Source organism: Phoenix dactylifera, unplaced genomic scaffold (assembly GCF_009389715.1).
Source record: "Phoenix dactylifera cultivar Barhee BC4 unplaced genomic scaffold, palm_55x_up_171113_PBpolish2nd_filt_p 000092F, whole genome shotgun sequence".
NCBI lineage: Eukaryota > Viridiplantae > Streptophyta > Magnoliopsida > Arecales > Arecaceae > Phoenix > Phoenix dactylifera.
In genome coordinates, this window is record NW_024067680.1 from 1,196,850 (window position 1) to 1,223,940 (window position 27,091).

The following is a 27,091-nucleotide window of genomic DNA, read 5'->3' on the forward strand; positions in this document are numbered from 1 at the left end:
AGTAACAATAAAAGCAAATGCAACACATTCAAGTATTCTCACCACTTGTTTATTGACTGTTTTCCTATTTATCCTCCACTGCTCCTTGCGTGATCTTCTTGGTGATGGTGAACTCAAATCATCCTCCAACTGTTCTCTTTCAATTTTAGATAAACTCCACTGCCTTCCAAAGCATACCCTCCTCTTACTAGCTCTTGCACTGTGTGAGGATTTTAGCATAGCTAATGTAGATTAGTAATGTCAGTTACAAAGATAAACTTTCATGTAAGATTAGGACTGAGGAAGCAGTTAAATTTTCCCAACCAGCCTTAGCTCAGCTGGTCGGCATCCCTTTCCATTAGGAAGTGTTCAAGAATTTGAACCCTAAGGGTGCAATCCCCATATATTTCTCAATAAAATAAAATGAAACAAAAGGTATCAATCCGACACTTACCCTCTATAATAAAATGGTTCATTCTTGGAAAAAATTATGAAGTTACGGGTATACAATGGAACTCCAAAGACTGCAGCAATATGTGCAGTTATGTTCATCTGAGTTGTAGAAAATGTCAGAGTAAAATTTCATACTTTACATCAAGTATACTCCCAGCCATTGCAATTACTATAGAGACTTCAGCAACCACTGGCCCATCTTTATTGATCCCGGACACCCTTTCATACAAATGAAGACATCAAATAAGTATACAATGCCTAAAATGCAACTTACAACTCTATGCAGGAGAACCGCCACTGCTATGTATTTATATGTTTTTTTTTTCTTTCCCTGTAGATCGTAATGCTAACATGGAAGACCGCCATAATCTGTTGTGCCATGTGCCTTTCTCCGTTTAGTGTTTTGAGAACATCCCTTGAGTTAAAGATGAGAAATCGTAATCACTTAGTGATTGGTTGGGAGTAGTAGAAGGGGACGAGGATGCAGTGTTTCTGCCAGCTCCACCTGTGGTTGCTCCATTAACAGGTGCAGCTGATCCAGTAGCATGCATCCTGCAAGATAATATTTTTAGACACATATAATCTCATGCTAGCTGCTCTTAAGAGCATCTTTTGGCAATAATTTTAATATTTACGCAGAACATATATAAATGGTACGGAAGAATAAAATTGACTTTGATAGTGCTCTCTAGACACTTCAATTTTCAAGAATTTCTATATACCAGCACTTTTGGAGATCCCCAATTACCTTAGATGCCTTTTTGGCATCACTTTCATTTTTTTTAAATAAAAACAGAAATTATATTTCAATTTTATTTTTAAATTATTAAACTATAAATATATTTGATATGATCAATTATTTTTTTAAAATATAAATAAGATGATGAAGGCCAAGATGGCGGTATTGAAGGTGGAGATAGTGGAGGTAGTGACAGTGGTGGTACTAGCAATGCAACGCAACACCAGGTTAGTGGTGGGGGCACCAATAATGTGGCAGCGACAATGATGGTAGTGGTAGAATGGTACAAGTTAAGGTCGGCGGAACCGTTTCGAACCGAATGGTTCCGGCCATCTCGAGCCGTATCGATGGCTTGCTGATACGGTTCCGGCAACGAAAACAAAATCCGTTGTCGGAGCCGAAGAAGGAGAAGGAAAGAGAGCGAGCGGAGAAGGAAGAGAGAGGGAGAGGGCGGGAGGCGCCCGGAGGCCGCGGGAAGCGAGGCCGGTGGAGGCCACTGCCGCTTCGAATAAAATAGGGGTCTGGCCGCAGCTATGGCCTCTACCGACCTCCGCCACCATCCGCTGGCCTCCCTCCCTCTCTCTCCCCCATCTCTTTCTCTTTTTCTCTCTCCCATAGTCTGTGTTGTCTCCTCCATCGGTACAAGCTCGGCACGGCCCGTACCAATTCATGCCACCGGAGAATGGTATGATGCCCGGTACCGATTTCGCTGACCTTTATAGGTAGCGGCAAAGGCCATCGTGGCAAAGGCGGTGCAGCAGAGGTGATGGAGACAATAATGATGGTGGCAGTAGTGATGGTGATGGTGGAAATAATGATGGTAGTAGTAGTGACAATGGTAATGGTGGAGACAATGACAACAATAGTGGCAACAATGCCGGTGACAATGGATGTAGAGTTAATGGTGGTGCTAAAAGGCATAAGTTTCTTATTTTTGAAAATGGTGAGGTAAGATTTCTTTCTTTTACTTTTTCGAGAAATAATGAAAATAAATTTTAAAAAATAAAAATAATAGTACCAAAAATATTTATTGCCTCGATTTCTGAAATTCTATTTTTAAAAATAAAAAAAGAAATAAAAGGATGCCAAACAGGCCCTTAGTTATATTTTCTTCTTAGAGGCATAACATGAAAATTCATTAGCTGTTCTAGGCATGAGGCTGCCTGAGGGTAAATTGGTTTTAGTCCTCACAACTTGCTGGCACCCAATTAATTTTGGTTTAATTGATATGGACTCAAAAATTAGCACAAAGTATGCAAATTGATTAGGAACACAAATCCTGTTTGGAAATCCCAAGATTTTGCATTAAAGAGACCTCAGTTTTGGATTTTAAGGGTTTTTAATACATCCAATGTTTCCTAGGACTTAAACATTCGCTTGGCTTGCATAAGTACAAAAGGATGTGTATGAAGAATTATAAATTGATTTTCTTCCTTTTTTTACTTTGCATGGTGCCTCACAATTTTCCCAGCTTAGTGAATTCCATTTTACTCTTATTTCCTTCTCACTATTCTTAGCTTTTTTTTCAGCTCGTCACTTTTAAATTTACCCCTTCACTAGACTGCACCAATTTTGTGTCAGGTCCTCCAGCCAAACAAACTTACAACAGTCTACTAGGAATTACCATGCCAAATTAGATCAGGATGCACCATAACTGTGGCAGGTGCATTCAGAAAACTTATGACAGGCTTCACCAGAAGAGAAGAAAAGTTGGACGATATTCAGGAAGGGGCAAGTTTAACGTTGGACTATTTTATTAAAGAAATTATAAATCCATATTCAAACCCTAAACTTTTATAGCCTACAAGTTATGCTTGACTCAAAAAAAAACCTGAATTATACAAGTAATAGTGATTGGCAACAATAAAGTTTAAATTAGCCTGAGTATCAGTAGAACACCAAAATCCAGCAATAAAAAAGGGTGTGGCATGAACACAAAGATTAAAAATAGAAATGCTAGGCGAATGCCTACCTAGATGTAGGAAGAGGACCAAAATTGCCAGATGGATGTGCCTGACCGATGTTTCCAATCTGCCATCAGAAAGAAAGAAACAAGTCAGAATCGCAAATTTGCAACATCCTGAGTAAGCAATGGTGTATTTGGAGCATCTTCTTTTTCAGGTGCGTATTTAAGTGTAATACCTGACTGAGAATGTCAGTGTTCTGTTGTCCAGCTACAGATGACATTCCAGGAATTTGATAAGCAAGATTTGGCCAAGTTTGGGTTATGAAATTTCCATTAGGTTCATGTGAATCAATACCTCCTGGCTGATGAGTTTTGCCAGGAAATATTGGAGGTGCACTGCCAGATTTAGCTGCAGCCATGAGAAGAGCCTGCTGTTGGGAGAGGAAAGCAAGCTGCTGTTGACGAACGGCATATGATGACACCATATTGGACTGCAATACATCAACACAAAAAGATGAAGCAATTAAACCTTTTTCTCATCAATCAAACCCAATTAAAATTTCACATAATAATAAAGAAAATGCATAGGAAGTAGTTTAATTGTGACCTTCAGCTCATCTATAAAAGGTAATATCTCATAAGCTTAAAAAGGGTATTTCCATGCAGCATGACAAAATTACAAATCTCCCAATTACAAAGGTTAGAGCTATCAACAAGTTTTTGGTTTAAATGGGAAAAGAACTAAAAAATTACTCATATATTCTCATTTAAATTAATTTGATAACCGAAGTTATGAAAATACTGCAAAAGTGCAAATAACTCTCTACTTATTTCAAAATATTGCTAAAGCATGCCATTTCCTTCATGACTGACCTTATCAAAGAGGCTCATGATGTCATTTTTCACATTTGCCTGAGATTTCTCTGGAGCTGAAGGCGGTGCCATTGATGCTGGATCTTTAAATAGGTCATCAATCCCTGTTGCAGATTGACTCTTTCCAACAGGTTTTATAGTGCTGTTTTTCTCTGAAGCCAAAGGCAGTGTAACTGATGGTGAATCTTTAAATAGGTCCTCAATTCCTGATGCAGATTGACTCTTGCGTTCAACAGGTTTCATGGTGCTGTTTTTCCCTGGATCTGAAGGCAGTGTAGCTGTTGGCGAGACTTTAAATAGGTCTTCGATTCCTGATGCAGATTGGCTCTTGCTTTCAACAGGTTTCATGGTTTTGTCTTTCTCTGTGGCACTGGTTGCTTCTGCAGCTGCAAGATTCAAGAATTAACAAATTATTTGACTGCATCATTTACAACTAGAATTCATCAGATGAGATACATGTGCAGCAGAAGGGACAACAGTTATTATTTCTCTGATCTCTTAGGTGCATGAGCCTCATCAAATTTATTATCAAGAGAAGCATGTGCAGTATATGGAGAGGAGCATTACCTGCATGAAGGTTTAATATATATATATATATATATATATATATATATATATATATATATATATATATATAACTTATTAACTTGCATGAAGGTTTTGGAGTACAGAAGCATGCCTGGACTTCAAGGCATTTACATCTTATAGAGATTAATATACCAGTTTCAGTTCTACCTAAATGTGAATCATCTAAGATGGTTAGAAGAAAGAGATTGATGATCACAAGAAAAACCCAAGTATAGAAAAAATGGAAGCTGCATTTCAGTGAAGGAAAAGTTGACCACAGGAAACAAACATGAACTGCAAAAAAAGCTCAGTCCCCATGACTAAGAATGCAGCATAGCTTACACTGGAAATTTGCCCATGCATTATCATCAGTGGAAGATGATTCTGACACATTTTCACTTGGGTCCTCCACCATAAGCACGTTGAAAAGATCAACTGTCTGATCAACTTTTGGTGGTGGGGCAGGTGGAGCATCGACTACAGCAGGAGCTGTCTCTGAAGGCTGTGGAGGACTTACCAGGATTGTGACTGGTTCTGCTTTTGATTCAGGGGGTACCTATTTAACAGGAAGCCATAACAGGTTGTAATTATCTTCAAACATTCTTTGATATAATAGAACAGGAATCCATTTTAAGCCGGGGAAAAGCAAATCTTTTTATAAGAGTTCATACATATGATAGAAACTACAAAGGCAGAACACATAATAAAGAAAAAGTTCTGCTAACTAAATCAACTGCATCAGGTTTCATGATCATAAATTCACATAATAATGTCCATATTATTCAACAGATCACAATAAAATTTACATTTAAAGGGAGAAAGTATTAAAGAAATCCAATTGCAAAAGTTAAGACATCCAACAACCATTAATAACATAGACCAAACAAAGAAGAGTGCACGTGCCACTTTTGAATCCAGAATCCCCAAGCAATACCAATTAAGGAAAGCATTTACAGTTCAGAAATCTACACTATATCAAACACGGCCAAAGCTGGTCCCCCACGCAAGAGGATTCACGTCAGGTTAACAGCCTCTTGTAGAAAACTTGTCAAATAATGAAATGGATCCAAGTTTAATATTCATGAATGTTAGGATCTCCCCTGTTAAGCTTGTAACATTAGAGGTATCCTTAAATAAGAATGCACAGGGAATGAGGATCTAAAAAGCCAACCCCAACTAGTTGGGACAAGGCTGGATGGTTATGTTCATGTTTATACTAATAAAATATTAAAAAGAGACAATTTGAGTTTCAGGAGTATTCTAGAAATACTCTATTCATCAATTTTTGTTTCCACCATATCCTAGAGACCTAGACCCCAATGCAAGTTAGGATTTTTTTTTTAACCAAATCGACGAGGGACCATCAAAAGTTCTCATGCATCCACCTCTAAGCTATAGCAAATAATTGGAAGCATTAAATGCCCCAAAATCCTTACGACTCAGTGGTGTTCTTTTTCTTAACGCCAGAGAAAGAGGAGAGGTAAGGGATTCTGCCTCATTCACTAATAACAAATGAGTACCTGAAAGATATGGAGAAAAATGAAAGACCCAAGAGAATAAGAAAAAAATACGTTATTGGTTGTTTCATGCTAGAGGCCTAGATGTCCTAGCGTGCTTATGTCATCCTTTCTCTTCTCCTGGTCCCACCACAAATGGTTTCAAATATGAAATGAAGAGACAATATTCCAATACGTAAGCACAAACTGGTTACCAAAATGTTTTTGCCCTCTAATTTCGTAATTCCCTACTCCCAATTTAAACACCCAATAGCAATATTCTGAAATCTTAATTGATTAGTATTGGCCATTATCATAATTGAGAAACTTAATGATGCATGATGGCAGTGAATCAACTGTCATCTACATCTAGGCATCATCTATCAGGCATTCTGTATTAAATCAAACAGGGATATATTATTAGGAATGCATGATTCCATGATATTTGGGACGGTTGATGAAGTTTGCATCTTTTGCTTCTATTGATCCTGTCAAGGTGACTGACTTGGGAAAGAAAAAAGAGCAGCATGCAGATCAGATTGCTCAGATAATGGAGTGAAACCCACATTATTGAGGAAGGACATAGAAACAGATAATTTAAAGATGAAGTTGTCTCTATATCTATAATTAGAACACTTATTATATTTGAGATTTGTGGAATCCAAATCAGTGAGCAATTATAACAGAACAAGAGGAGGGAAGCCCACATTGGAACCTGCAGGTATATTTGTCAATCCTATTGGGGAGAATCCTCCTGTTGGATCTTTAATCTTCCTTTACGTAGGCTACATATGTATGTCATGGAGTTCGTCACATGACAAATAGTAATCTTCTAGAATACTTTTTTTTTTTAAGTATATCTCTCTCCTCCTGAAAATACATAATCAATAAAGCACCCAGCTCATCTTTCCTGTTAACCCAATCAAACATAATAAAGAACAAACTATACATTTTTTCCTAAGAAACCAAAATTTAAATTGAAATCAAATCTATCTCTATTGCAAATATTTCTTTCCTTAATAGAAAAAAGGCAAAATCTCATGTTCGTCTCCTTCCTCTTTTTTTAACAAAACTCATGTTCACTCCCTCATGCTTCCTAACAAACCATGCCTTATCACAGAGTTTTTTTTCCCTCTGAAAATACATTCTTCGCAATTTTAAAAGTCCCATCCTGAATAATACTAGACTATATTTTTTCCCATTTCGATCCAACTATTCTCCCTTTCATGCCTTAATTGTTACGTGACCTTCTTTACAATTTGGAAAAGAAAATGCTCTTCATGCATACTTCCTATTATTTCCAAAGAAAGAAGAAAACAAGTGAATCAAAAGGCAGGGATGATATTAATAATTTACATAAAAATATAAACGGATAGCATCAAAAGTATTGTCTTATATTTTTAATTTTATTTTTAGTTCCTGACATTAACACCTCAAACTCTGTTTTTTAACTTATTTCGTTTCGTTTTGTGTTTTGCTTTTTTCTCAAGCCTGTTATCATGCTATTATTGTACTTCCTGTTTACTCCATCTTTTAATAATTCTGCCTTCTCTCTTGTAAACAATCCATGACATGCACAAAATTAGTTGTAACACATGAAAAGAAAAAAGTTCAGTACAGCTAAATAAGTTTGTAAATGGATTAGACACAACTCAATATGACATCATAGTTTGGTATGAATAGATAACTGAGATCCAAAAACTGTAACCCTGTCAGTTGCAGATCTGTCATAAGTCATAACTAAACATGACCGAAAAAATATGAATGAATTAACCACAGTATTTGCTCGAATATTTGGTTCTGACCTATTTAATTCAAAATTCATCTCACTCAGCCCAAAAAGAAAAGGGTGAATTGGCCCTAGAAATGCAATGGATCAGAGCTTATACATTATATGCACATGATTATACACATAGTATTTAAAACATAAAATTATGTTCCTATGTTTTTCATCTAGCTTGAGAAGCAAAATTTGAGAGGACTCTCTTACCAATTCAATAATCAACGCTTCCATAGAAACATATAAATAAGTTGATTTACATATATTTTCTTAATTTAATCACAATAAGTTTGATGTATGATCACATTAATCAGCCAATTGCAAGTTACTGGACACATCAAAAATCTGTTTCTGTTGATTCACTTACCTCTCACACGTCATGATTTTTTCTTTCCTTTTGTATCAATCTCAATTAACCCATCTCATGTCTCACTTTATTATATGTGGAATCAGTCTTCCATAGTTTTTATAAATAGCTCACCTACACATTGTGGTTTAAGCTGTCCGATACATGCTTACAAAGCTGTCCATGATTAGAAGTGATTGATATGTGCTCTTTCAAGCACTAGCTGCCATTCCAATGACTAAGGGAGCACATAGAAAAATTGTGCATGGACCCCTGAATAATACCTTTAATCCACATCCCACTTTCCTTGCCTAATTTGGTTTCATTTTTTTTAAATATTTACAGTGCCCGACTTTCTGACCGTTGCGCATTCTCGAAGTTGGATAGCTCATCTTGTTATTCTTTCTTATACTTCTCCCCCATCATCTCTATCTCCAATCAAACTTGGAAATCTTAGCTAATTTAACCCTTCAATGGTGGCTCCTCTCTCTCTCTCTCTCTCTATCGTGCATACACAAAAACTCCCAGCCCATGCACCAAGTGCCATGCATTTTTCACCATCTCTCTACATCGTATTTTCTCCTTTTTGCGCTACTTATAATTTGGTGATTGCAAATGGCCCTTGCACAAAATTCGTAGGCATCTCTAAATATCAGAAGACAGAAAATGTATATATAAGGTGTGCACAACATATCCAAAAGAAATTTAGAACAAAGACTCAAGTCGTGGTGGGACGTCCCGTAGAAACTGGGACGGGGTCCCATCCCGAGTGTCAGGATAAGACCATCCCGCCATTATCCCAATGCCCCGATCAATATGTCTTGGGACATCCTCTATCCAAAGTGTTGGGTCAGGGTGGGATGGTAGTGCGTCCCGTTCATGGAAAAACTGGGACCGCCTCGTTCCATGGGTTTTCAAAACTTGTTTTAGAAGGCCATATTTCCTTTTGATTTTTTTAAGAAAATTCTTTTTGATTTTAACTGCAAAGTCCAAGCTTCGCTTAGTTCATTATATTGTGGATTTTTTTACACACTTCAACAACTCCAAGTTGCAAAAAATCTGGTACTTTTAGTGTTTTAATCCATTTATTTATCAGGTTGCACAGATACTCCTGTAAAAAAAATTTTGTGTGTATTTACCCCAGAAATAGATACTTGCATACATACCCCCCAACCCTCCAGCATTTCAGTTTTTTCCAGCAATACTATCCCTGCTACTGTGGTTCCCTATGCCTCATAAGTCTAACTGCACTATAAATAGGTTACACAATAACCAATTAAGTTGAATAACAGAGCTGCCCTCAAGTTTTGAGGGGCATTTCTGGAGGCAATTATTATAAAAAGAAAAAGAACGCTAAAGTTTCTATTGTCCAATGGAGGGGTATTATAGCAAAAGGTAATACATGTCAAGGTAAATGGCCATCTTTTGACATGGTCAGGACATGCTTTAACCACATGGGTGGTGTTGCCAAAAAAACCCAAATGTCAAGGGAATACATGCAAATCAATTTTCTAGGGCTTAAGTACACAATGAAGGCAATTTCATGGGCACATAAGAAAGAAATCTTATTTATAATATTCCATTCACTTTATTCTAATTGAATTAAAAATGATACATATCAAGCTTCTTCTCAACATAAATCCTACATACTAAGAAACAAATCAACCATTTTATCATTCATCTTAAGATGTCTCTAAACCCTCTCTAGATTTTATCATGTCCATATCCATATGCATTTACATGCAAGGATTCAATTGGAACATAACCTTCTTAAGGAATCAAAGAAGTACAAAATGGTACATTTCTTAAATTTTAGTATATTCAATGTATATTACAATTTATTTTAACAAAATGAAATTTAACATTAAGAATATTTCAAAAACACATATTCACAAAAAAATCTTATGACCGTAAATTGTTAACTAATATATATAGCAAACTTTATGTAACTAATATATGTAAATTTTTTAACTTTTTTTTTAATCGCAATGTGCATCACGTGCGAGCATATGCTGGTACACAAATGAAATAGAAACTCCAACGAACCACTTCTGGGTGACAAGGGGATCAGTGGACCAATTACAATAGAGTATTATTAGTTTATCTGCTCATTTGTCATGCACACGTTTAGTCAAAGGACAAGATAATCCTCCATAAGATTATAGACAACCACATAGAAAATAAAGGCTGTTTTGAACCGCATAAACTTGGTGTAGATTGACTATGACCACCTCGTTATCAACTTATAATAAAACTGCCTAGATCTTAAATGTGATATTTTCTTGTTACTACTTCAAAATTGTCAGTTAACTTCATTTGAACCTGTATAAGAATATGATATGCCAATCAACCTCACATGATGATCTGCATCAATCAAAAACTGTATAAACTCATAGGAAAACCATGCTACTTAGGGCCTGCTTGGGTAATCTGGCAGGACTGAGCTAGATTTCCTGCTGGTTTAGTGGATTGGGCAGCCCATTTGGGCATGGTCCATATCAACCCAATCCCCCCAGCCCAAATCATGAGGAGGGGGAAAAAAAGACCTCCATGCATCTTTTTTTTCTTCTTGCATTTCCAACATCCTCTCCCCTCATGGTCGCTGATCCTCCACCCTCTCTCTCTCATCCTTCCCTTCCTCCTATGTCCCCTCTCTCCCCTCTCCCTCTCATCCTTCCTTCCCCCCACGTCCCTTCTCTCATCCTTCCCTTCCCCCTACATCCCCTCTCTCCCCCTACGTCCCCTCTCTCATCCTTCCCTTCCCCTCTCTCCCCTCAATTCCTGTAGGATATTTCTGCAGAAGTAACCAGAAAAGCCCTTAAAGAAATTTCCAGCTGATGAGTTTTTAAAAAACCATTTGTGCATGGAATGGTTAGTGTAAATATGCCATCCAAGTCAATGGGATCAAATCATTAACCCTTTGCATTTGAGGTATAAAGGCAATGAGAAGTGAGAACTGACAACACAACAGCTCCTTTTGCCGTGTGAAGGCAGCAAGTTATTCTGAGATGCTTTCCAGGCAAAAAGGAGAGGGAAAGGAATACTATGGTATTGTCAAATGCCTGTGGATTTTGTGTAGTTTATCTATAAATGTTTCAATTGAAAGTTGGTGCTGCTGGCCAACAAAGAATCAACTTGAAAACGCAGTGCAACTAGTTGTTTCAAAGAAAGGCTTACATTTTGACATGACGCTGCTGAACTAAAGCACCATACTGCAAATTGAAAATAAAAATATCATGTTGATTCTTTATATCAACATATGTTGCAGAAGCAGTTAATAATCATTTGACCTCATCATATTGGGCCTAAGGTCATAATCCTGAATCTTACAAAAGTTTGCCAGCATATTGATCCTGAAGCAAAAATTGATATAAGCAAATCTAATAATCTAATTCTAGGTTATTCCACATAATGGGTCAATTTGAGATACAAGCCGAACACCACCACTTGCTAAATTTATCGACTAAGAACAAGATAAAGTTCACATAGGAGGTGGAGCAATCACCTTGGACACTGAATGAATGTCATTACCTCACTGAATGGTTCAAAAGAATCATGAAGCCTGATTCTATATTTAATAATACTGAATGGTATTAATAAAATCATCCATATGTACACTTAATCTGATCCACGGGGTACAGATACAAGGGCATAGGACTGAAATGACAATATGGACCTTTTTGGAAATTTCCAGCTGGAGCGTGTGAACAGAAGAGGGAGAAGCATGGGGATCCTGGGGCCAGCTCCCTGCAGGACAAAAAGAAACACCTTTCGAGGTCTTTTCCTATCCCACAGGAACGGGCCACGGCACCCCTGTGGTCTCCCTTCCTTCTCTCCAACTTCCTCTCCCTTCATCCTGCGGTTCCATCCCAGCCTATCCTGACGGATCCAGCCGAAAAGGCCCTACAATCATTGAAAACACCATGGTGCCCTCTAAAAGTCTCTAGACCAATCAAGCCATTCTTCTTTAGAATGCAATAACAAGGTAGAAACCCATGATGTCAAAAAATTTTCCAGCATATATTTCAAATCCATTCTATAATTAAAAGCAAATTCCTGAGTGGTTCATGATGCTCCACTCAGGAGTCATCTTTCTCCATACTACATGTAGTGCATGTCGCACATTCTAGTAATGTAATAAGAAAACAAAGTGATAATTGCTGTATACAAACCAAATGCTCTTTTCGGAAATCCTTGACATAAAGTTTGCATTATACATCCTTCTTTTTAAATGCTAAGTCAGGTTCAAGCCCGTGACCTTAAGGTTGACATTATTAACGTCAACAAGAATTTCAAAGTTGTTCTTTTTCCAGCTGAAAGTATTTAGTATGCTCAAGTACTTCAGTAATAATTCTCCAGCACTAGTGTGAGCACAGGGGCAACAACAATGGATGCCATACATTTTAGCACAGAATCTTACAATGTGCTGAGTACCAAAAACCAACTTCTAGTATCATTTGCAAACCTTTCTCACATCAATAAAATCTTAATTACTGAAAAAATAATAGTAAAGATAAAGTTTCTATAATGTTCAGGCAAAGGCATCCTAAATAATCGTAAAACTAAAAATCGCCGAACCGGTACCGGTCGGTGTAAGTACCAATTTGGACCCGTTTGAACCGGCCATAGCGTGCGCACGCGGCGAGCACCAGCGCGCTCGGCTGTGGCATTTAATGCCACAGCACAATAGCTTTAAAATCCACAACGCGGCGCACTGTGAAAACCGTAAATGCCATAGAACAATAGCTTTAAAAGCCACAATGCGGCGCAATGTGAAAACCGGACTTGGTGCCGGTTCACACCGAGTCCTGGCCAAATCGGACGGAACCGGTCCAGTTCCATCCGGTTCGGCCTTGTATTGGTCGGTTTCAGGGCTAGAATTGTTTCTGTGGCCGAATCGGACCGGACGGCGCCAGTACCGGTTCGGTACGGGCTGAACCGGCCGGTACGGGCCGCTTCAACATGCCTTGCATAAAACCTTTTTCAAAAGCATTTTCAACATTTCACGGCATATGGGATAGTCAACAAACAATGCACATGACAATTATTATACAAGTTTAGATTGAAGTAGATATATCTATAGAAATCTGTGGACTGAAAAAAATAATATATCAAGATTACCGGGCTGGGTATTTTAGGAACCACAAGATTATCTGTCCTTGCATTTTGTGGTGGAATAGTAGTCCGCTTCTCAGAAGAATTCACATTATTGGCAGAACCATGTCCACCACTATCACCTGGTTTCTCTGAATTTTCTTCCACCAACTCTGAAATTGATGTTGACTTTTTATCCCTTGGTACCCATCTTTTTTCTTCATATCTGGAAGCTCCATTTGTTTTAGTAAGAGTAAATTGAGCTTATAGTAACAAAAATCTTACAAAGATTTGACGAAAAAGGCACACATAGAGACATGTGAAGTATGTCTACATCCAAAAAATAATGAAAATAGCCATACTTTGCACGAATGAAGTTCTCTATTCCAACTCTGTCGTAATTTGGAGGTAGTTCTGCTTCCCAATAGCTATTTGCCTTTTCGTTTCCCATTTCTGTGCACAACCAGAATCCACAACACAATGATGACGATGAAATGATAGAGACTTTTGAAGTAACAAAAATACAAAATGAAGAAAAAACTCAAGATATTTACTTTGGATAAACGCAACCTGCTCCGGGAGCCATGTGTCTAGTGTTGCAGACCTTACCTGCAGTAGAATTTAATCAGGTGAAGTTAGAAGTGCAAATAAACTGGTAAGTCATGAAAATATAAGCCAACCAGAAAACACAGCTATCCCTAGAAGTCAAGCAAAATGACAGGTCATATCATGGACCTGCAAATTAGATCTACATATCTCAATTGTTGCCAATTCCATGGTGGGAAGGCTTTGTTGAGTAAAAAAAATCCAAACTTAGCTGAAGTTTAAGTGGCATGTTATTTTTCAAGAAACTTTCTAGCATATTTTGTGCTAAAGTCACGTCATGTTTATATCTGTTAATGGATCAACAGAGACAATATCCCAGTGAAAACAGATGATAAAAAAGGGGAAAAGAACAGGAGGATAATATAAAAAATTCTCCTAACAAAGATACTTGAGCCTGATTATGACCAAGATGACGAAGATTATTACAAAGGCGAGGAGTTGACCCTAATCATCTCCACAGTCATAGTTAATAGAAGGTAAAACTATTATCTCAATAAACAGAATGAAGTTTAACCTTTTATTAGAGAGAGCAATAACTTCTCAAAGGTCGGACACATGCAGAAAATATAAAAACCGAAGTTGGTTCTGTCGGAATTATCATCTGATGCATAATATCTGAAGGTTTGAAAGCTAACAACAAAAAGATCATAACTTACTAGGAACTAGAATGATAAAACACTTGGTCAATTAAGCTTCATCTCAATGGCATTAATGTAAAAGTATGTAATATGTTTCTATTTCCAACCAATGATAACAATATTGGCTGGAATATTACTACCGGGATATCATACATGACATCATAAGCATGACCTTTTACAACATGCAAAAATAAAAAATTGACCAGTAGATTCAGAAAAAGGGAATAAAATAAACATGATCACAGTGCATATTGGCCACAAGATGAGCTCGTCAATACGATTGTAAGTTATAACAGCAAAGAGTGTATGAATAGTGCCTATGGATTATAATCCTCTGTTTACAAAAACTCAACTTGGAAACAACGATTCTATATCTTCCAATGAAATTGGTCTACCAAAAAATGAAATGTAATTAAAAAATGAAGAGTGCACGTAGTTAGGAGCTATTAATGACCTTTGAAATGTGCACTCCCAAACTTCTATGGATCCCAGAACACTGCATGCAGATAAAGATACCCAGATTTACACTTGCCCATCGTGGACCTCTGCAAGAAGATGAGCCAAACTTAGATTCAAACAGAAGTCTTATCATAGAACTATCTCAGGTATGACCTTATCATAAAACTATCTAAGTTATTATTTATTCCAATGATAATTAATAAGGCAAGAAAGCTTCACCTTATCTCGCTTTGTGCCTTGATTGGCAAAAATTACTGCAGTCCCATGTATACCATATTGGTATTGTAGTCAATTCTTTATATTTGGAATCATTAAATTTGATGAATTCTCAGGACAATTTGGGAAAAGGCACAGTAATCTTGGCCTAGTCTCAAGAACTGCTATTAGAGAAGCAAAATTCACAGTTCTGATCTTCAGAAAATAGTCAACTTGCAGAAACCAGAATTTGATAGTATAGGAAGAGTTGCAAAATATTTATACCATTTCTATGCTCAAATAGCATGCATGTATTGCATGTAGCATAAAATGAAGGGCTTCAGGCAGTAATTATTTATAATGAGGATTTCCTTTTTAATTTTCCTTTATTTTGGAAAGATTGCATAAGCAATAGTATATGGACTTGAACAACGGCACACTAAAATCTCCTACCAGAGGCTTAAAATCTCAGCACTGATGCCTGTCCTGGTCAGGCACCAGTTTGGTACCGTACTGTACCATACAACACATGGTATGGTAGTTGGTACTGACACATAGCCGGTCCTTTCTTTCATACCAGTATGAGGGGCATGCCAAATGCCAGTCTAATTTGGTACAGAATGGTACTCTGATCCTTGCTCCTAGCAATATCTAAATACCTGTTTAAAGGTCTGGATGCAAAACTAAGCAACAATGAAATCTAGTTATATCTCAATCCAAGACTTACCTAGCTTTGCAGTCGGCACATTCCTTGTTCTCTGGCAATTTGAGAAGACCCCCCAATATCTGCAAATAAAAAAAGTAGAACATCTTTATATGGAACAGGAACTCAGATGGCACCTCAATGTAAACGAGACAACAGAGTCTCTATACTTTAAGAAAAATAATCCACAAGCAATGATTAAGGAGTGAACTGAGGGATGAACATGAACTTGTATTTACAAGAAGCAATAGATTTGGCAAAATAATTATATAGAGTTGCCAAGCCAGAGGAGGTCAGGGTTATAATTTATCCACCTGCAAAGACTCCACAGGAAGTTAACCACCAGGTGGGGGGGCTCCAGGACAACTATAAGAACATTCTTTGGAGCTTTCAGACTCACCAAGATTTACAATATTGCTTGTTCAAAAAAATGTGGTGAACAAAAGATTGTTTGCTACCTATGTATGTCCTGCATAATCTAGTAAGGACACCCTAAATTCAATAGAAGTATAAACCAAGTACATTCAGAAGAACTGTAGGTCCTTACTTATGTTTAATCTTCAATCATTAAGGCCAGAAACTAACTGAAACGACTCAGATGCGAAAAAATCATAGACAAGAGACTTATAGGACACATCTTACATGGCTTGAAAAGTGCACACAGCATATATCACAATTTTATTGTAATAGAGAAGAATTGTGAAGAAAAAAATCTATGTAGTTTTTTATCAGACTTTTTGTATTTGTGCAAAGGCGCCAGAGATCAATGTCATCTTCGCTGCTACCATTGAAACCACTATTATGCAAAAGCTCCACTCACATAATAATTCAGCATCGCCTTAATAGCACTGATATCACACCATCACTATGTTGATTGCAATTCTGAGGCCAGTACACTTTGTTTGATATAGTTTTGGAGAAATGTCAACCATCAAAGCAGTCATCTTCATGGGACAAATAATGAAAAAAATTACAGAAAAAGAAAAATTAGAAACAACTTATTTTACTGGCTTGAGTCGATAATATACAGTACAATGATTAGCTATTTGGACACTGATGAGCAGTCAAGGTTATATCCAGTATGTAAACTCCTGACAAATTGATGGAACAAGAACACTAATGGATGCTAAATTGAAACATTAGATTTGAAGATAAAGGATCTAAAAGTCTATTGGACTGTAGTAAGGAATGGAAATGCAGTCCTCGTGACCATTCAAACGATAACATGGTTGTTATCAAAAGCATGGCCTAAATATACGGGATCATTATTTTCAACATCTCAGATCCATTATACACATTGGAGAAATATCAGAAATATCCAGCAAACCACATCTCAGATTTGCTTCCAGACTGTTACACAATCAGTGCATGAAAATAAGGAATGAACAAAAGATACATGACATCATACAAGTCCAGCAACAGTGTAAAGGTGAAGATATTAGCTGCTATGATTGGTGAAAGCACATTGTATTACCACTGCCAAGATAATAATGTCCAGATGGAAATGTGAATGCTGCAACATTTCTTCCAACGAAGGCTTATTCCAATTGAACCTTCGAATGTGATTTTCTAATCTCCTTATTGTAAAATCCTAAGATCAAGAATTGTAAAATGATTCTAATTCAAAAGTGGAAGAAAATAGGACAAAAGTAATGAAGTAAATAGGGATGAAGAAGAAGGTTTTGCTGCAATCTACTAAATAAAAAGGGCCAAGAATTATTAAAGTTTATAATTTTTTGATATATCCAATGTCTGGATCATGGGAATGCCTCTCTCCAATGACTATGGGTCAACTCGATCCAAACCAAGATAACAAAGATCGATGGTGGCCATAAATCCAATTTAAACTAATTTTAAGATTCTGAACAAAGAAGGAACGAAAAAAGAATCATTGTATATAGGTCTATAACTCAATCTCCTGCTCCAATCCCGCATTCAATTTTTAAGCTATGTCTATCAAAACAAAAGATAAAGAAAAGATATTAATCGGACAGCATCATGCCCAAATAACGGTATGCAAGAACGTTCGAGAATTTTCACCGTATAAAATAAAACGAGTAGAGCCGAGAACTGGAAACAGCCATCAGATCCCTCATTCTCATTGCAAACGGATCAAAGATCGATCTTTTTAATAATTTAGTTACTTTTCAAGGATCGATATTCGACGCATTGTGTACAGTGTACCAAATGAAGAAATTGAGGCAGAACTCCTCCACCACCAAAACACCAAATCTTGAACCCGATAAAAACTCAGACATTAAATCATTAATAGCACGCCCCAATCCCGGATCTACAAAATTCCACCTTCCGGCACATTAACTCACCAAATCAAAGAAATGGCACTAAAATGATCGCATCTTTTTACCATAGAGATAGAATTTATCGGTTAAAGTCATACAAAAACGGGGTAATCTGAGACAAGAACGGACCTTTCGGTGTTTCTCATTGAGTTCTTTGGAGACGGAGGCCTTTTCATTCATTCTGATGCCCTCGTCGATTCTCGGAGCTTCCCCCTGGATTCAGAGAGAGAGAGAGTTGATTGCAAATAGATGGGAAAAGGGGGGAAGAAGAATCGACGGCTTCTCCCCTTTATCGTCTCTTTAGCTCTCTCGTCCCCGAGGAGATAGAACAAGAAGGAGAGGAACCAAATGGACTAATTTTCCCTTTTTAAACTACTTTTCTTCATCTTCTTATTATTATTACTATATGGGGTTTGTTTCACTGGATCGGTTTCCTGCAAGCCTCACACGTGAGAAGGACAAACGTGTGATGCATGGATGCATTTCAGATCCAGGCTATACGGAATCTGATGAGAATCCATACAAATAATGGCGATTTATTTATATCTATGCTTCTTGATGAAGAAACCTTTGTAATAAGAGTCCAGCAGGGCTGATGTTTCTGTTCACGTGAGAAGCACATGCAAAGTTCTAGAGTTTGGTACTTTCAATCAAAACAGTCGATTATATTTTGGTCTAGGAACTCTAACTTCTGCATCAAATTGAACATACATGTGTTTGAATTAAGCCTCACTTGATTTTCTTAATATATTGTATAATAAATGTATATCATATATGTGCAATTTTAATTTTATTATTTAGGCACGATTTAGAATTTTAGGATCCCTTCGGCCATCGAAATGCTTTATCGTGGAATATATTATATTGGCCATTAGTCAACATATAAAATATTAGGGAAAAATAATGTAAGTTGGAAAGTGCTTGGGTGTGTATGAATGTACGTACGTATGTATGCACAAATTATAGGAGATAAACTACATACTTTATATTAATTTTTTGAAAAAATAGATAACAATTCAAAATTAATGATAAATTGTCCAAATTCGAGACCGAAACATCTGATATATATTACAAAAATTAATTTGAAGCAAGAATTCATATTTGTGTGTGGATGATAACTTTGGATATATTTTACTCATAGCATTAATTTCATGCATGTTGGTAAACGATAATGAGAGCATATCCTAGATTTATGTACTTGTATCCATATTCAAAATATTGTTTATTTTAAGTATAAAATTTTACCTTTTAAACAATCTTTAAAGTTGCTAATTACCGACGCATATGTTAGTTCTCACTTTTTCGGCCTATCTTCTTCGAACTTTCATGCAAGAATGACTTTATTGCATTGAATATCGAAGAATTATTATTTTTTAATCTTATTTGTTAAGAAAATAATTTTATATTTCTTTTAGGGTATGGAAATGGAAGCATTAATATTCAATAAAAAATATTGGTAAATTAGAAGAAAAACTCTAGGAAGTGAAGATATATACTTCATCACATATTAAAGTTTGGGAAGTAAGTAGTGATTACAAATTGTTGATAATGAGTATCAATGTCTTCTCTAGTAACATGACAATCCACGAGATAAAAGACCTCTCAAACTTTCTATAATATAAATTTTGGTTTACAAACTTCTGCAAACTTTTGGCTTTTGTTAACAAGGATGGATCCTAATAGGTAAAAAAAATAATTAACTTTTGTAATAATATGTTGAAACTTATAATCTCTTAATATTTAGAAATTATAGGCCAATGATAGAAGTATTGCCTCTAACAATAGCAAACTTAAAATTTCATGATATTTGTAGTTATTTAATTTCAAACAATAACAATTAAGTTTTATGCAGAATGCTTGATTTTTTATTTAGTATTATCTCAGAATTTATGATTTCCTAATATCAAAATGTTTGTACTTGCATAAACTTTTCTTAATAGGTTTGAAAAAGCAAATCCAATTATATATTCTTCAGATGATAATAAATGCTTACCATCTAAAAATCATGCTTATGTCATATGAAATGTATAGTCTCAATTCCAGCAAAGACGTTTTTTTTTTCCTCAAATCAAAATGCCATCTACTAAAATCCAATTGAATTGACAGATTTCTCCAGAAATATTCAATATCTATTCAATTTTTATACTTTATAAATCCCAGATGTCTATTATTAATTTATAAAAAAATATGGGCACGTCCCAGATTTGCTAGTAATTCATGTAACGTGGAAAATTTTTAATTATAAAACTAAGATGCAATCGAGATATTTAGCTCAAGGTATACAAATGGAAGTTTTGAGAGAGCCCAAGCTTCTACCAAATCTCTTAGACAAGATGCCTGTGAACAACCTGATGTTTTGGGCTTGAGCTAGTCCTAGGTCGCTCGAGTTCAGTTCATCCACGCTTAGATCGGCACAACCAAGATCCGTACACACGCCTTGTCATGCAATTGGGTTGGGTATGTAGGATTCTAGTTGGATCCACCAAAAGATTCTGCCCTTCTTCCTCCTCCCAGCTCCTTTCCTTTACGGTCGGCGTTGCACGGCGTGCCCACCCTCCGCTCCCTTTCGCAGCCGGCGGGCTTCTCGCGCTCCACCGTGAGCTCCGGCATCTACGTAGCACGGCCCGTCCTGGTGCCGTGGACCGGTACTCTCTCTCCCTCTCCCTCCCACTTTCCCCTATCCCCGTCTTTCAGGGTTAGTGATTTGGATTCAGCTAAAATTTCTCATCGTGTGATGCCTATTAAGTTGAAATAATTGGTCCAGATCTCTTCAAAAAAGAAATAATTGGTCCAGGTTTTAGTTGTAAGTAAGCCAGCAGTTTTTTTTTTCTTTCCGATATGATTATAAGTGTCGCGGTTAAATGGTTTTCTAAGAAGTCCTAGAAATTGGATAAAAATGATGGATAAAAATGATACTTCAGAGATCAAGAATGATATTTATTGAAAAAAGATAAATGGAGAGGAGGTAGAACCGTTTTTGCAGCTTCCTTCGACAACAGTAACTCAGCTTGTTGGTCTGTTTATTACTATTGGGATTTGAAGGTTGAAGGATTTGTTGATGCGTATCTATCAATGGGTCTGTCTTTTTACTTGTACAACTTGAAGAAAAAATGTTGCATACTTGTATAGCTCAAACTTTAATTTGAGAAAAATCTCTGTTGTTTCTGGTTGGGCGTGATTGGAGTAGGCTTGAATAGTATTGTAACAACCCAAGATCTCACCCAAAAAGGCTAGTTAGAAAGTATTAATTAGATTTCTTGATCATGAATAAGTATCTAAGATTACGATCAGCTTGTGTTCAGCTCAAATATGCCCGTACTACATTATCTCCTAATCCATATAGGTCATGGGTTGGATCCGCTCTGATACCATTTATAACAATTCAGGATTGCATCCAAAAAGGCTAGCCGGAAGATATTATTTGGGTTTATTGATCCTGCATAAATATTCAAGATCTACCCACCTATGATCGATGTGGGACTAAATACATGCCCACATGTGTTCACAAGTATTCTTGTTGTCAATGTTGTCAGAGGTCACGTTGGGCGTGCTGGCGAGGGTGGTTGCACAGGAGGCACGGGTTTCGTCATGTCTATAGGGAGGCAAATAGCGTTGCTGATTGGGTGGTGTCCTTCGCGGCCCATCATTTTGGGAGCTTTGCCTAGGTAGACCGTAGACCACGTGTCGGTGCCTTTTTTCTTGCATTGTCTTCTCTTTTCTGATTTTGTTGGTTGCATGCACACCCATCGTGTGTGAGCCGCCGTTGTACCCAAAAAAAAAAAAAAGTTGTTGGAGGCACTCCAGGTGCTTTCCTAGGCAATTGGGCGAAGTTGCCAAACCCCTAAATGCCTCAATAGTCCTCTCAAGAGACGTAGGATTGCTAAGGCAATGCCTAGGGGTGCACTTGAGCAAAGCAAGAGGTGTTTGTGCGAGCACTTCTGCAATGTGCATTACCATTCTTCTTGTCCTTTCTTGCTTGGAACCAGTTTAGATCACAATGTATGATGACCGCAATCTCCTTCTAGATATGAAACTCATGGACGTGAAAGGGAATCTAACAATCCAAAATATAAGGAAGGATTAGTGCCAAATACAGGGTCGTTGTGATTGACAAAGATTCCAGGGCAAGGTCTCATCTCATCATACATCACATATTGTGATGTTTGACAACCTAAATCATTTCCTTCTTGCCTACTGTTTTGGAGCTCTATTAGCTCTAATTTGATGTTGATTTTGGTTAATTGGAGCACTTATAAGTAAAGGGATACTCTAGTATCGTCAGTGGTTTAACTTTGTATGGTATATGTTGTTCAGAAACTTGAATCATGTTCCGAAAAGTGGTTTTTGCTGTCAGATTGGAACTTTGAAGCTATTTTAGGTTGTTCAGTAGTTCGTTCTTGCTGACATTTGCTTAAAAACATGTTATGGAAAGTGATATTTTGATGTGATATTTCAAAAGATGTGAATCATGATATGTAATGTTCAAGATGATCATGATTTAGGATGTTGAAACCTGAATTATGAATCTTAATGTTTGTATTGTTTCAAATAAAAATACTTATTTTTTTCTGATGCAATTATGGGGTTTTTCATATATTATCAACTTGCTTTAGTCAGGCGAGCACCTTTTGGTGCCTAGTGCCTTGAGCGAATAGGGGTCCTGTAGCCTTAAGGACACTTTTGCTTTTGATAGTCTTGCTTTCCAAAGGATGTTGCATAGTTGCATGAACTTGGATCTTTCATTATGATCAGCATCTGCTCAAGCTCATGGTGAACTATATTATATAGTTTTAGTTGATGTGGCAGCTAAATGAATGCAGAATGCTTTGTTCATGTAAGAACCACCACACTTCTACACTCTTCTCTTTTTTTTTTGGGACTTTTTGCATGCAAGTCTCTGGGCATTAGCACTTTGCTACATGCCCTTACAAAACCTTTTTTTTTGTTGGCATATTTGTTGGGTGAGTTCTTTTGTTGAATACTCATATAATAATAGCGAAGACATTGAATCCCCTTATCAATGGCTTCAGGTTGATAACAGAGTTATCTTAATTGCCATTCACCTGCATTAATGCTTTAGGTCTGTGTAATCGAGAGAAAAGGTGCACCTGATTTCAAAGGTGCACCTGTACAGGTAGAGCAGAGGACAGGATCTGTAGCATGATGAAACTTAGAGCCTTCAAAATTGTGGGGTTATATGATAGCAATGACATCATGGTAAAGAATTAACTCTTGGTTGGTAGGCATACTCGAGTCATATCTACATATGTGGAAATGCATTTTAAACTATTTAAGTAGGTAAACCATCATCATGACCTACAAGTTTTGTCCATTTTATTTTGGGTTGATGTGATTTATTCTTTTTCCTTTATTCCTATAAGTGCTATCTACTTAACATGAGTTTTTATGAAAAACCTCGACTAAACAAAGAGAATATGATTTTTCCTTTGATCATATCAGAGTTCATCTAATCTGTGCTTGATCTTCCATTTTCAAATTCACATTTGTTCTTCTAAGTCTGTGCAATGTGTCTCGTTTACATTGGTCATTTGTTTGGCTAGACGGTGGTACTAGTAAGCTAATTGAGTTTGATTTGATCTATTAAGGTGCTGGAGAGATGATTCTAAATGGATGGACGGTAATCTCAGGAAGTATGGCAATGAAACCTGGGCACTGCGGGGCATCATCATACAACTCTTCTTTTACACGCTTTGCTCGGCCGCCCTTGTTTTCTACTTGTCCAAAAGCAAACTTCTCTTGTCAACCTTCTCAAGTAATTGGAGTCTTGCCCTCCAGAGGTATGCACATAATGCTGGCTTACGTATATTTATTGTATTAAAGTTTATTGTATATAAGGGAACTTAAAATCTGTGCAGAGGTTTGCCAAATTGCATCCCAATCATTTATCATCTATATGATACTAGCGTTGGTGGAGAAATAAGGGGCTGTTTAGTTGCCTGCCTTTCGAGGTGCAGCTATAACTAGAAATGCAGCATTTGAATTTGCAAGTTTCTGTGTGGCTTGTATCAGAAAATTGCAGCTGCGGTTCCGTGTCTGGTTGTTATTGTGGAGAAGGTGTGATCACCCTAGAACGGATATGGTAAGATTACCTCCACTGATATTATTATATCATACTATCACATTATATTAATACTGCAGTATATTATATTATGTAATTTATAATATAATATAGTATAATACAACATTGTAATATAACATATAAGATAACTTAAGATAATACAATATAATATAATATACTATGATAGTGCATTATCTTATTTAATTAATGATATAATACTATAAACTCCTATAATTATTGTATTATTTTGTTCTAATAACTAAATTAATATTGATAATGTAATATTTTATAGTAATTGTTATCATAGTATAGTAATAATAATATTATATTTACATGCCTTTGTGTTGTAATTATAACACTATATGATATTACTATATTAATTATTATTTTACCATATATAATCTGTTACAATAAGAATTATACATATCATGATTTTTTTTATATTAGAATAATCATAATATTGTTATCATATGATTATTAGGGAGAAAGGGAGGCAATGTAGCTCTTTAAGGCTGCAACTAGAGCCCCCATCTTGGGATGCGGCCATTTTTGGTTGCATCCATGGATGCAGCAAAAGAGCCTCGGTATGCAATTCAACTGCCTGTATCCAGTGCAGTTGCAAGCAACCAAACACCTGCATCCGTCCGCTTGCATCTAGGATGCAGCATCTAAGGCCTAGATGCAGGCAACCAAACAAGTGTTTCAACACTGCATGATCTCCAATATTGTAAGAAAGATAGGAAGGGGTTTGCTTAATTCACTAGAGTATTTATGTGCTATTCAGTAAAATCCATAGCTCGAAAGTGGTTTAGGAATGACATCTAAGCATCTCTTCATGCAAATTTAATGTCTCTTTAATGCAACTTAACTGAAGATACTACAGTTTTGTTGAACACCAGGGTTGCTACAGTATCCTGACTGCAAAGACACTGCCTAAGCAATTGGCTTTTAAGTTGATCAAGATGACTGCTGCCGTTGCTGTTGAATGATAAAATTTCACTGGTCTATATTGCTTAGCATATATAATTGCATTTCTTTTGGTTTAGGAGTCACCTTCTTGGAAATAGCAGAAGTCTTTAGGTAGTGCTGGGGAGGTAAAAGATTTTCTGATTATCTGAAACAGTAGAGAGGGTCTCAGGTTATATTTGCAATCCACTGAGCAATTGACACTATCGATGAGGCTTATCTCAGGTTCTAATTTCATATACGTTGCATATATCATGGTAGTCAAGTGGTTTGACAGTGTTGATTTTGAGTGGCAGGATGGATCACTGCACACCTCTCAAGCACCTCAGCATCCCTTCTCAGAGGAGATTATGGCAGCCTTGCAGATATGGTGCCAGATTTGGCCACACGATTGGCTAAGTGGCCTAGAAATCGGATGGTTCCTAGAGCATCGAAGGATGTTCCATACAGCTTCCGCTACCCTCCGATGACCAAAAAGCCGAGGTGGTGGTGGAGGACCTTGGCCTGCATTCCCTACCTAATGCCTCTTCACGAGACCTGGATGTATGCAGAGACTGCATATCATCTTCACCCTTTCTTGGAGGACTTTGAGTACCTCACCTACCCCTTCCTTGGGTTCATAGGCAGTCTGCCAAGCTGGTCTTTAATGGCCTATTTCTTTGTAGCCTACCTTGGGGTGGTGAGGAGGAAGGAGTGGCCGCACTTCTTCCGCTTCCATGTTGTGATGGGGATGCTGCTCGAGATCGCCCTCCAGGTCATTGGGACTGTGAGCCGTTGGATGCCACTTGCTGTGTACTGGGGCAAAATTGGGATGCATTTCTGGACTGCCGTGGTGTTTGCGTACCTGTTCACAGTGCTTGAGTGCATGCGCTGTGCACTTGGAGGCATGTATGCAGACGTCCCATTTGTCTCTGATGCCGCATATATTCAGATTCCATATGATTAAGAACTGTTGTATCTTCTTGTATTCTTTATACTATAGAATGGTGGTTTCTTCTTGGAAAACTCTTTTTAGAGGGAACTGGAATTTATGGTTTTGTCATTACATTTTGTACAGGAAACCAGGAATCTTTCTTTGTTTGTTGGCTGTGTCATTGTGTGTTATATTTTGAGGAATTGGTTTTTGATTCATGGTTTGTTGCCATACTCTGCAGAGAAACCCAGTAGACTCGAATGTGGAATAAATGAGAAGGGTTAGCTACATACTTCAGTGTTACAAACAACACCAGGTTCTCTCTGCAGCCATTTAAACATGGATCAGGGCATCTATGAATAATCCTTTCTCGAAGTCAGAGGCTTTTATATATGACCAAAGCACCAAGCTATGCTCAACCTTGATCAGTAGCTTTGATTTGATGGGACACCCTTCTTTATCATCAGAGAATGCCAGTACTTCAGGCAAACATGCCTCAAGTGCTGCATTACAATTTTATTTAAGCTTAACTCTTGGAGTTTGAACAAATGAATAATAAAAACTACGGAGTTACAAACTAGTTCTGCAGATATTTATTAGTTACAATCTAAAATTTTTTGTTAGAAAGCTTGGGTAAATTTGTAATGCTTTTTGTTATGTTTTAGTCGGAATTTGAAATTTGCAGATCATAATATCGAATAAATTATTCTAATATGGAAAGCTGTATTATCCAATATATTGAGCATTAATATTTTGTTTTTTCTTTATATACTTTTAGCATATGAAGTATTGTGCCCGTAGTTCAAATTATTGGACATTGTAATGGTTGTGGTCTCGGAGTGAAAATGGACTAGAAAATATATGTCCAAATCTATTTCAATATCCAAATATATTTAGATATGGATACAAATTCAGCATTTGATCAATATTCATGTCCGGTAACAAATGGGTTGGGTTAATTCGTGACCTGACCGAACCGACCTATTTAGACTCGACACA

General features: G+C 37.0%; 2 protein-coding genes across 2 annotated transcripts; one reads left to right on the forward strand and one right to left on the reverse strand.

Moving 5' to 3' along the window:
- Positions 1–437: 437 nt before the first annotated feature.
- Positions 438–18,486, reverse strand: LOC103718686 (ADP-ribosylation factor GTPase-activating protein AGD5-like). Its single transcript, XM_008807611.4, has 11 exons — positions 18,264–18,486; positions 15,859–15,917; positions 14,932–15,022; positions 13,788–13,842; positions 13,596–13,686; positions 13,261–13,459; positions 4,860–5,073; positions 3,951–4,336; positions 3,314–3,568; positions 3,144–3,202; positions 438–984 (listed from the first exon to the last, which is right to left on the reverse strand). Exons 1-11 carry the CDS (start codon positions 18,312–18,314, stop codon positions 828–830), a joined length of 1,617 nt encoding a protein of 538 aa, XP_008805833.1. The 5' UTR covers positions 18,315–18,486; the 3' UTR covers positions 438–827.
- A 2,008-nt stretch (positions 18,487–20,494) lies between these two features.
- LOC103718687 (protein TIC 20-I, chloroplastic-like) lies at positions 20,495–26,273 on the forward strand. The gene is made up of 3 exons (XM_008807612.4): positions 20,495–20,779; positions 23,741–23,932; positions 25,476–26,273. Exons 2-3 carry the CDS (start codon positions 23,752–23,754, stop codon positions 26,123–26,125), a joined length of 831 nt encoding a protein of 276 aa, XP_008805834.1. The 5' UTR covers positions 20,495–20,779; positions 23,741–23,751; the 3' UTR covers positions 26,126–26,273.
- The last annotated feature ends 818 nt before the right edge of the window (positions 26,274–27,091 follow it).